The sequence below is a fragment of the Arachis hypogaea genome, chromosome 1 (assembly GCF_003086295.3).
Source record: "Arachis hypogaea cultivar Tifrunner chromosome 1, arahy.Tifrunner.gnm2.J5K5, whole genome shotgun sequence".
NCBI classification, from domain to species: Eukaryota; Viridiplantae; Streptophyta; class Magnoliopsida; order Fabales; family Fabaceae; genus Arachis; species Arachis hypogaea.
In genome coordinates this window covers 13,879,811-13,892,103 of record NC_092036.1, presented here as the reverse complement: position 1 = coordinate 13,892,103, position 12,293 = coordinate 13,879,811, and the positions used below count along the sequence as shown (strand labels likewise).

The 12,293-nt window shown below is 32.5% G+C and overlaps 1 protein-coding gene across 1 annotated transcript; it reads right to left on the bottom strand.

The window, feature by feature from the left end:
- Positions 1-811: 811 nt before the first annotated feature.
- On the bottom strand, positions 812-2,607 carry LOC112798289 (uncharacterized). The gene is made up of 4 exons (XM_025841556.3): positions 1,923-2,607; positions 1,700-1,755; positions 1,254-1,481; positions 812-1,121 (listed from the first exon to the last, which is right to left on the bottom strand). The coding sequence occupies exons 1-4, from the start codon at positions 2,271-2,273 to the stop codon at positions 1,046-1,048; spliced, it is 711 nt and encodes a 236-aa protein (XP_025697341.1). The 5' UTR covers positions 2,274-2,607; the 3' UTR covers positions 812-1,045.
- Between the last annotated feature and the right edge of the window lie 9,686 nt (positions 2,608-12,293).

Genomic DNA, 12,293 nt, shown 5'->3' with positions numbered 1-12,293 from the left:
GACCAAAGTTATGGCAGAAAGGTTCAGGAGAAAAGGCAAAGTATCTATTTTCAACAGTTTAACACTTTCAATTAAGGAAAAGACAGGTCAGCACTAAAATGTCCAAATAATAATAATCAAAATAATAAAGCAAAGAGAAGACGGACCAGAAATTAAAGACAAGGAAATAAAGGAAATTATTGTCACGGAAAAGGGATAAAAACAAATGAAGAAAGTGAAAAAGAAAAGAAAAAGAAACCATCAGCTGCCAGTGCTTTTGCCGTACCAAGCAAAGTTAAAAATGGATAAAGAAACAGACGCGAATTACATGGGGGGAGCTCAGATGAGAAAAACGATACTAGAATCTTGTACAAAGTACACTTGAATCGCTGTGATTTTATATTGAGACTGCAATGTGAAGAATTGTATAGTAAAATGAATTATTTGATCTAATTGCAAAAGATCCCTTAAGAGCAAACTGTGAAGTACAATTTAAAACAATGCTTAAAACTATCAAAGGAATTGAATTTCCAGATCTTGGCACAGGATCTAGCTTAACAACAAGAAGGGTATATATAATTTCTGAAAAATTTTCAAATGATCTTGAAATACTAAAGTTCTAATAATTTTAACCATTAATTTTAATTAATATATATTATATATATTTTATAATTAAGACAACCATTAAAATTATTAAAATGCTGGTATTCTAGAAATATCTGAAATTCTTCTTATTTCTTAATCATAAAAGGGAAAAAGAAATAAAAGCTCTACATCAAACAGAAAGTCTTAGACCATGAAAGATAAGATACAATAGGATCAAATGAATCAATGACATGAAAATTTGAATGTAGCTAAAGTAGATTATTAACGTTATAAGAATGATTTCGGGAAGTGCCAAATGGCAATTGGCATGTTCAAATCCAAATATATCACTTTTATTTTCCTTCCTTAATAATTTTGGGAAGGAACTTTTTTTCCTACACAAATATTCACTCTGGAGCTCAACAATTAATTTCGTTATTGAACCGGAATAATGTTATTGGGCACAAGAAACTGGGCACATTTATGGGGTTAATTTTACTTGAATCCACTCGTAGCGTCCTTCCAATGGCAGATCCTTCACAATATCAAAATTATATCTGCAAGCACCAAAACAATATTTGTTAAAAAAAATAAATAAATAACTTTCATAGGTTAAAAAAAGTAGCGTAGTAATTTGTATTAGAGAAAAACGGATAAAAAAAAAAGATGAACTTATTAATTTGATTTACTTGTCTGAAAATCGTTTCTGGATGTCTTTCTCTGCGGTAGCAAAAAATTCTTCAAGCTCCAACTCTGTTGGCATCTTCGTTGATAGAACAACGCGGGAATTATTGACTATTGTTGTTGTTCTTGTTCGCTTATTATTATTATCATTATTATAATTATAATTATTATCCATTGATGATTCCACTTCTTGCCAATTCATTCCTAGCTCACTCGTGAGGCTCATTTCTCTCCTGTGAACACACAGACAAAAATGTATGTTATTTTTATTCTTCAGAGATATTCTTCTGATCTTCGAGTTTGAAGTTTTATTACAATGTTGAACGGAAGGAATAAATTTATTACTATGACATACGCTACAGAGAATTTATTTCTTTCTTTTTTTTTTTTTTCAAAATTCGAATGAACCAAATAATCATGCAAATTTGAACTGTTAGTACTAATTTGAGACCTTATTTGGTTCTCGCAGTAGCACGCCGACGTTTCAGCCTGCTGGGAGCTCTGAACCTGTAAAAAGCGTTACATCAAATTTCATGAGAAAGAAAACGACATGCATTTAAAGAAATCAAGACGAAAAACGCAGCTTCAATTAATTAAATATCCGTGCCTCTACATTAAATTAATTCTAAATGTTAGTTCAACTTGAAACAACTTTGCTTCTTCAATTTAGTTACCTCAAGATCTAAGAATTTGATGCTCTCTTCGTGGAGCCAGGTGGAGGATCCGTTATTGCTCGAACAACATGACGCTGGAGATTCGTCGGAGGACCGTTCCTCCTCCTCCTCCGCCGCCGCCTCCCGCGGCACTGTTTCCTCACCGTCAATGCTACTCTTAAGCTGGTCAGAGAATGAGGATGCTGAGAATTTTATGAGATCTTGGCTTGTTTCGTCTTCGCTTTTGATTTTTCTTCTCTTGAGTGCGGGTTCATCGGGTGAAGGTGAAGTTGCAGCAGTAGCAACAGCTACATCCATGGCCAATGCTGCTGAAGCTCTTGTTCTAACTACTCCAACCTCAGCCATCTCCATTAAAACTAACTAACTAACTCTCTTTCTTTCTGAGCTTAAGGTAGCTAGCAAGAGGCAGAAGGAGGGGGAAGAGAAGTTTGTGATTTGTGAAAGTGAATGAAGAAAAAGAGGAAGTGGTAGTTCAATGGAAATGATGAGGGTGGTTGTTAAAGATGAGCCAATGAATGAGTAGCACGTGGCGGTGGTTAGAATATGTGTAACGGAAAATTCGATGGTGGTGTGTGGAAGTGGTCGTCGTTTGGGGGCTTGAGGGTGCGGAAGAGGAGGGGAAGTTTGTTATTATCGGCTTATCGCAACAAAGCAACAAGAGGCAGGCGAGGATCATGCGGTTACAGAGTAAGGACGACTACTTATATACTATTACTTTATTCGTTTAATTACTTTGGATTATAGTTACGCACTATTATTAATCAGGGGATTCTTTGTGCCTATTTTATTTTTAAATTGTTTAAAAGTATAGATAAAAAAAGTGAATTTTATTTTTTTATTTATCTAAAATTTAAGAACCATAAACAAATTTATTAATTATTCCTACTAATATGTTGTTGGGTACCCTTTTATTTTTATAAATAGATGTATATATTTTATATATTATAAGAATGTAAAATTATTCATAGTCTAATGTTAATTATATTAAGCCTTGAAACTATTAATTTTAATTCTTTATCATAGTAATTTTGAATGATTTTGTTATATATCTAAGTATTTTTGTCAAGAATAAATAATTATTTTTAATTATGAAAGATTTGAATACTAACAAAACTAATCCTAAAAATTAAAAGTAAAGTTATACTCATTAAAGATAATTTTTTTTGATAAAAATGACCAATTATTAAATTTTTGTTAATAATTTTGTAAGTATCCATTTTTTTTCCTTTCTTCCTCGTCTTCCTTCCATAATCACCACAAAACTCCATAACCACCCAAAATATCCTCCTTCACCTCATCGCCCAATTTTTCACCACTGCCACCTGAATCCTCAATAGCAACAATCCCATTATCATTATCTTTATCATTATCGTCATCATGAGCATGAGCATGTTCGTCATCGTCGAGCGTTACCTTGACAATAGGTCTATTGTCGTCAGGGGTTAAAAACTGCAAAGAAGGTTTATTGGCATTAGCAATTCATCTTCTAATTTCGAAGGTTTGGCATCGGGATAGACCAAAATGGGCCTGGTGGGCTCTGTGTCAAAGTCCTCGACGTCACCGCCGAGAAAACCTTCGTCGTTATCTGAGCTCAAAGAAGATCCATTAACACCGTTTTGGAACTTGCAGTCAGCAGCAGAGCTTTCAAGAAAAGAAGAAGAGAAAAAAGGCGGAGAAAGACAAAGAGTCAGAAATACAGAGAGAGAGAGAAGTTTGGAAAAGAGAAGGGTTAGTGAAGTCCATGGAAGAAGAGAAAGAAGAGATAGGTTATATGGAAAGAAAGGAATAAATTTTTTGGGTTTGAAAAGTGACAAATATGAGAGGGGGCAAAGAAGATAAGGGAGTATTTATGAAATTATTAATAAAAATTTAGTAATCGGTCATTTTTGATTATTGAAACTTATCTTATATGGATATAACTTTAGTTTTAATTTAATTTTGTCACCATTCGAATCTTTCATGGTCAGAAAAATGGCTATTTACTCTTTTACCAATTAAGTTAGCTAAAATTCAACAAAAATCACTCACACAATATGCGCATTAATCACACTTTTTTTCTTCGGGTGTTTCTTCTTTATCATTATTCTTTAATTATTGTTGTTGTTGCTTTGTTTTTTTTTTCCTTCTCTTCTATTTTTTGGTGGTTATTATAGCATTTTTTAATATTTTTTTGCTATTCGTGTTAAGATAATGAAATAAAAAAATATGAGAAAGTAAAATAAGAAGGAGAAGATGAAGAAGAAAAAGAAAAAGAAGATGACGATGAAAAAGAAAAAGAGAAAGAGAAAGAATTTTGAATTGTGCAAAATTTATAAAAAAAAGTAGCATAAAAACTTTTTAACCGTAACACAAGATGTTTCTAATTTTGACAAAATTTTTTAATCGTGACACCTGTTCTTATTAAGAGAATGAAACAAGAATTATGACGAGAAAATAGAGTTTTAATTTGTACAAAATTTATTCAAAAATTAATACCAAAATTTTTTAATCGTGACATTAGAATTTTTAAATTTTGATGCCAAAATTCTTTAACTATGACATAGAAAATTTTTAACTGTATTGTCATTTCTAACTAAATGATGCACTTTTTTATTATTGAACTAGTTGAGTGATATTGAACTCATACATAAGAGATCTAGTTATTTCTATGTCATTTGTAATAAATTGATGTATTTTTTGTTCAAAAACACATTTGAATATATTTTGTTAGTTGAGCGAGTTAAAGTTTTGGATTTGTGATTCTTTAAATATTTCTTGTTTTATTTACCTAAACTTTTTGTGTCATTCATCTAAGAAAAAACGTTGAGTATCGTCAAATTTACTGTCGAAAAAATGAATAAAATTTGAGAGTATAATATCTACTGTCGAATTTTGTGTCGAAATTTATCCGACGAAATAAACTTCACTGGTAACAAATTACCGTTGAATTTATGTATCCGATAGTAATTTGCGTAGAATTTAGTGGCGGAATATGGATATAAAAAAATGAAATCTGTTGCAACTTACCATTGAAAATTTTTCGAAGTAACATTGGCGCCAAAGCATATGGCTTCGCACTCCCTTACCGTCAGAGTAATCTGACGATAAAAGCCAATGAAAATAATTTTTCTAAGTTTTTTTGAAAAATTAGCTGGGATGTTACCATTCGTATAGTTTGACGGTAATTCTGACGGTAGATTATTTTTCTTTTCAAATAATTTTTTTCATCTATTTATAATGTACCCCGATAATTAATAATTGAAGCAGTGCTTTAAATCTGATGTGAAATATCAAATATACGAATTAAAAACACATAATGATGGTAATTAAAATATCTGAAATAATACTAATTATATTACATTCTTCTCAAAGTTTAGTAAAGAAATACATAAAGATAGAACTATATTTACATTAACCCTATTCATATACATTATCTTCTTCCTCTAGTTCACCATCCTCCTCTTCTAAGGTAGTTTCTTTATCATCGAACTCGTCTTCCTCTTTTTCGTAGCCATCAACCATGTCTTATTCTTAAGATCATCGTCCTCTGGTGGTAGTACGTCGTCATCTATTTCAAAGTCAATGATATCATCATTCATAATAGCCAACCTAAGGGTGATCAGATTACCAGTATCAACCACCATTTTTAAAGGAGTTGCGTCATCAATCTGGTAAGGTTTCTAACCCTCTGTCCCATCAGACTCAATGCAGTAGCTTAATTTAGTCTTAACTACAACAACCCAACTAAATTTGTATGAACCCGGATAAGGCAAATAGTACACCTGCCGTACATTTTGAGGTAGAATAAAGGGATCGTAGTACTTGTATTTCCTGATTACATTAACTTCAGTGATATCATAGTCCTTGTGCTTTTATATTTCTTATCGCGAACTTGGATCATACCATTCACATTTAACACTCACACCTTTACGTAGTGCGACAAAAATACTCTAATTGAATTATATTGTGCAATACACTAAACCAGTTAGAATTATCACAGCTTGAATCTCAACGAACCCAAACTCTGTTGTTATCTGTTTTCTTTCCGATCGACTACCGTAAAGAATAGAACCGATATCCATTAACATTTTATATCAGGTAGCTTGTGCCCTTATTCATTGGCCCCCCAACTAAGTGCAACTAGTTTTCAATCTGTTATATCAGTTAGATACACGCTGACGTATTCTCTGAACCAATGTGAAAAATTGTTCATTGAGGTATCAAGATTTGTCTACTAGAATAACCTAATAGAATAGGATAAAGAAGTTTTGATTAGATTAAGAAGTTAATATCTTAATAATTGCAACATTTGTGAAGATTTAAAAAATTTACATGAGTTTGGGTGAAGTACGGTCACAGTTAAGCAACACATACAGATGTGTGGGATCGATTTCTTTTTTCTCTAAGCAGTAGTCACTGTCCGCACCCATTGCAATTCCTTTCGGAGCAAAGATTGGATATGTTGTTCCACTTGATGATGATTCCCCCCTTTCATCGTTCCTTCCAATCCTTGTTCTATGTGACTCAACATGAGGTTGAAAATAGAATGAGAAAAATATGAGTTTTCACCGAGAAAACAACCTCAAGCATAAATTATAACATACACGCACTCAATAAAACATCAAATCCTAAACGAGTGCGCAACCCTTTATAACTCCATAATTTTCTGGAAAACAACGATTTCGAGAAGGCTCCACTATGTGACCTTCTCCCACTTTCGTCCTAAAACTCTATTATAGAAAAAGTAAGTCCAACATAAAATTTAAACAATTCATTATATTCAGAGATAAAAAACTAACCTGAAATATTACTACATAGACTACAAAAAAAAGGAAACTCCAATTGATCTCAGAGAAAATAGTACCATCCTAATAAAAAGGACAACTTATTAAATTCACAATTTGAAACTAATTCAAAAACTAATTTGAAAGAATAAGTAAAACTCATTATTCCAATTAATTAAAACTTAATTCTAATTTTACCAAACTAATAACAGACATCACAAAAATAAGTGACATAAGTTTAATGCAATTGAAAAAAAATCATTTACTAAAATCTTCTAACAGCTCAAACATTTTTAATCTCAATGTACTTATTAACCTACCCTGATATTATTTAATTTCTACTTACATTAAATTAATATAACGACTCCTAATCACACACTTCATTAAACAAATTTAATCACTTATTTAACAAATATCCTAATAAAATGCTAGACTCACAAAATAATCTGAAAAAAATAAAATAACCATACTAACAATAAATTTGATTATAGCAGCTGCAAGGTCTCTTTAACGTGGTGGTGACTATAAACTCCAGATAATTAGTAAATAATTAACCCATAAATTATTTATTATTTAAAAAAATAAGAAAATTAAATTTGATAATTTAGAAAGAAAAAAATTATTAAAATATAAATTTTGACACTAATTTTAAAAGTTTTTGCCCAAAATTAGACCAATAGACCGAACTAGTTGGATCGGGTCCAAACTGGGCCCAAGATCCATATATAAAGACCAAAATCTAGCCACTTAACCTCATTCATGATGCTCCAAACTGAATGGGAGAGTGAGGGACGATGATTTGGGAAGGGAAATCCCAAACCCTTGTCCAACATTTCAAAATCCACGTAACTTTCAATCTGGAGCTCTGATTGATGAGCCGTTAGTGGCTACACGTTTGTCTCGGAATTCTCTATGAAACTCATCGAAAAATTTGGTAAGGAATTTGAAATTTTGAGCCCAGTTATCTATTTTCCCTTTTCCACAAATTTGAATTTTGGTGTTTGAGAGATTTTATGATTTTGATGATTTAGGGGTACTCTAGCAGTGAATAATTATTAAACTTCACCCATATCATTCGTGGATAAGGTGAGAAACTCATATGCCTTGTGAATACTTTAATTTTGTAAATTTTAGGTATTGAATTATGGCTATGTATGAAATTGTATATATTAGATTGAATTTATGCTGAATTGGAGATTGAATTGGTGAAATTGGATATTTAGGAGTGAACTTTGGAAGCCAAATTTTTATTGGAGAGGAATTGGAGCTTTAGAGCTTGAGAAACGGTGGATATTTGAAGTGTTTTGAGTATTAAGGAAAAATCGACTAATGTATGGTTTTGATTTCTCGTAGTTAATATATAATGTTACGTGAAAATTTAGGTTAGTTATCCTTAAGATAGGTTGAACAGTATGAGTTGATTGTAAGTATTTGTATATGTATGTATGACATTGGTGGTAGTATTATAAATTCAAATTGTTAATATAATGAGTTGATGATGATTATGAATTGTTGATATAAATATTGAGTTTGGTAAAAAATTATGCATGGGATTGGTGAATAACAAAAAGAGTTTGTATGTTGATATGTGATGGAATGATTGAGTGACATAAAGAAGTGGTTAGAGGTTGAGTGATTTTTAGGAAAACAACAATGCTAGGGAACTAACTCTATATAAGCCAAGAATCAGCCAACTGGTAACCGGATGTTGCTACTAATAGGCACACGGATGTTTTTTTTCTTGTAAATTGGATGATTTTGGATATAATTTCTATGTTTCATGTGTTACGCATTAATAAAACATAATTAATTATATGGAATCAACTAATGAATGATCAAAGCATCTGTTCCGTGATTCTCTCCTAACACTAACGTGGTCAACAATAATTTAACAAACAAATTAAATTATAAATTAATAAAACTAATTATAATTAATTATGTTGTTCCATTCTTGGCTGATTATTAGTTGGTTCCATATACTTTTCCTTAGAAAAAATATTGAGTCTATTATAAAAATGTGATGATGATTGTTATTAATGAGGTTGATTGTAGTTAATGATGATTGTGATGATTGATGATGATAATAAATTGTGATTGATGATATTTTGATGAATGATGTTTGAAATTGCATTAAAGATTGTTAGGTGGATTGATGAGATTGTATGAATTGATGATGGAAAGTGTTTATAAAATAGGTGAATATGATTTTGGGAGCATTGGAGTTGTTCTGGATGTAAAATAATAGTATATGAATTGAGGTTTTGGAAATATAAAGGTTTTAGAGATTTTTGGTAAAACTTGATTTTTAACCAATTTCAGTTGTCCATAACTTGGCCTCGATTTTTGGATTTGAATGAAATTGATTTCAAATTAAAGATAATTTTAAGAGCTTCAAAACGGTTTAAAGATTGAGAAAATCAAAGTTTTGTAGGAAAAATTATGGTCGTCAGAAGTTGGATACAGAAAACTAAATTTGGCTAAGTTACAGAAAACCTAAAACTCTGGTGTGTGTGCGTACGCATGCTGGGGTGCGCACGCACAAACCAGAGAATGTGTTTGAGCTCGTGCGTACGCACCTGAGGATTCGTAAGTTGTGCGTGATGCGTACGCACAGGCTGGAAAAGTTGTCTAGTGCGTACGTACGCATAGTACCATGCATACACACGAAGCCTTGTTTTTCACTAAAATGCTATTTTTCATTGTTTAACCTTTCCGGCAAGCCTGTAAACCTCCGCAACCACTGTGTTGATGAAAATTTATAATTTTTGGACTATCACCCATTCCTCTGATTTTCCAAACCTCTGAAAACTCTATTTCAAGATCCAATAGCTAGGTTTTAGGCTACGGAATAAGAGTAAGGGTGTGGAGATTTGAGAAGTGAATGATTAATTCAATGAGATATTGAAAGTGATGATTGAGATGATGATGATGATGAATTATGAATGAGATATATGTGATCGGGTAAGAGGCAGTGGTGTTGTCCACCTGCTTCGGATATAAGTTGAGACTCCGGATAAGATGCAGTGTGTTGTTCACGTGCTCTAGATAAGAATTGAGAAACCAGGTAAGATGCGGTGGCATTGTCTACTTGCTCTGAGTAAGGGAAAAGGAAGAAGAATGATTGAAAGTGATTATGATTGAAAAATGTGACAGACACTATATCCCAAGATTGTGCTGGGCACTATATCCCTGATAGGTAGTGACTATGACTATGATGAGGTGGATTGAAGAATGATTATGTTAAGTTATGTTTTTGCTTGTGAGATTGGTTATGTATAATATGTTCTATTTATGTTGCATCATATTTCTCTCTGTTTGTAAAGTGTGTCAGGTACTATAGCCCAAGAGTGTGGTGGGCACTATATCCCAAGAGTGTGGGAGCACTTTACCTTAGAAAGTGTGTCGGACACTATATTCCATGAGTGTGACAGGCACTTTATCCCAAGAGTGTGGCAGGCACTATATTCCAAGAGTGTGAGAGCACTTTATCCCAAGAAATACGACGGACACTATATCCCATGAGTGTGGTGGGCACTCTATCCCAAGAGTGTGACGGTCACTATATCCCAAGAGTGTGGAGGCATGTCAGAGAGAAGATATCTGGGTTAGCTACCGGGTGTGTTGGATTCTGGCAAAGTAACCGACACGTGAGCTTATGACCAGTAGGACATGCATGCATCATGTGTATTTATATGACTTGTTTGAGTATGCTTTGTTTTGGCTTGCCTAACTGTTTAACTGTAATTAACTGCTACTTGTCCTATTTGTTGTAATTGTACCTCTATTTGTGCTTTTCTTGTTTGATTTGTGTGTCTTTGCAACTGAGAGATCCGTCATGCTGGTGGAGGTGATGCTGAGGGTAGTTCCACCGGTGATTTGGAAGGTTGGAGGAGGCAGAAAGTGTAGTATTTAGTTAGGGTTAGATTTAGAACATGAATCCCCTTAGATAGATTACTGAGATTTTTGGTTTTGAATCAATCTTAAGTTTGAATATGTGTGTCGGAGTTCTAGGAATGCATTTGGCTTTTCCGAGATCTTATATATATTATCTATGTGGGCACCTTTACTATACTTAGAACCTCCGGTTCTCATTCTATACGTATTTGTTATTTTTTAGATGCAGGATGTGAGGCACCTCGCTGAGTGTGCTGGACAACTCTTTCAGAAGCGAGGATCTACTTTTTGGGGCTGTTTATATTATGTACTTCGCAAGATATTGTGTGTGTGTGCGTGTGTGTGTACCTTCTTCGATCTTGTATAAAAACATGTTTTGTCCCTCCTAGAGATTGACTTTAGAGAATTAGGATTTGTATTTTGTCTGTTGGATTACTGTTGGGTTGTATATGTATATATTCTAGCCAGTCTTTGCATTGTAGGTTGAGTCTAGATCTTGATTATATAACTATCTTTTGGAACTCTACTTATATATATATATATCTATCTCTTGGTTTTCTGCATAAGCTTTCTATCTTTCTGTTTCTCGTAAGCGTTGTATCTTCGGTTTTGTTTTGATCGTACCCTTTTCTTTCAAGGCTCCTAGTTACAATTTTCTTCGATTGTATTATATACGTATTTTTACTTTTAGAGATTGTAGCACCTCGCCGCCGCTGATTGGCACGGGTGAGTTACGTTTTCATGTCATTAATTACCATCGGATTTAGCGAGGGAAAAGCGGTTCCGACGGTAATCTTTTCTGGCGACGAATTTCTCCTTCTATCCGTCGGAAGACCTGATGCTAAATCCGCCGGTAAAAGTTGACGCTAAATCCGACGGTTCTCAACACTTTTCTTGTAGTAATTTCTAACTAATTAATGTGTTTTTATTATTATTGAATTAAGTGTGTGGTATTAAACTAATATATAAGAGATTTAGCTATTCTTGTGTCATTTGCAATAATTTAATGTGTCTTTTGAATCTAAAACACATGTAAAAGTATTTTATTTGTTCAGTGAGTCAGTTTTAGAGTTGTGGTCCTTTGAAGATTTCTTATATCCTTCACAAAAAATTTCGGTGTTATTCATAAAAAGTTCTTGTGTCTTTTATAAAAAATTTCTGTGTGATTTATAATTAAACGATGTGTTTTTTGTTGTTGTTAAATCAATTGTATGATGTTTAACTAAGAAAAAGAAGAAGAAATTAAATCAAATGAGGGAGGAGAAAAAAGAAAAAAGAAAAGAAATCAAATAAAGGAGGAGGTCAAACGAAAAAAGAAGGAGGAAAATGAAAAAGAGGTAGTGGTAATAACAAAGATGATGATGACAATAACAACAAAAGAAGAAAAAAAAAAGAAAGAAAAAAAACTGCAATGCACGTAACGGCGAAAAAAAGAAATGCATATGAAGAAGAAAAAAATGTATACACAATAACTTACTTCAATTTAATTAAAATATTACTTTGTTGTCTAACTTTTTTGAATTTCTAAATTATCTTCAAAGACTTATATTGATGCAATTTAAAAATTGAATTAGTGCTTTGACACTCAATCTAGTCGAATTTATAACTGTGACTATAAAATATATGAATATAGATATAAAAAATAATAAAATGTTAAAACTAATAATGACACAAAGACAATCCACACTAAAATTATTTAAGACAAGCTATAAGA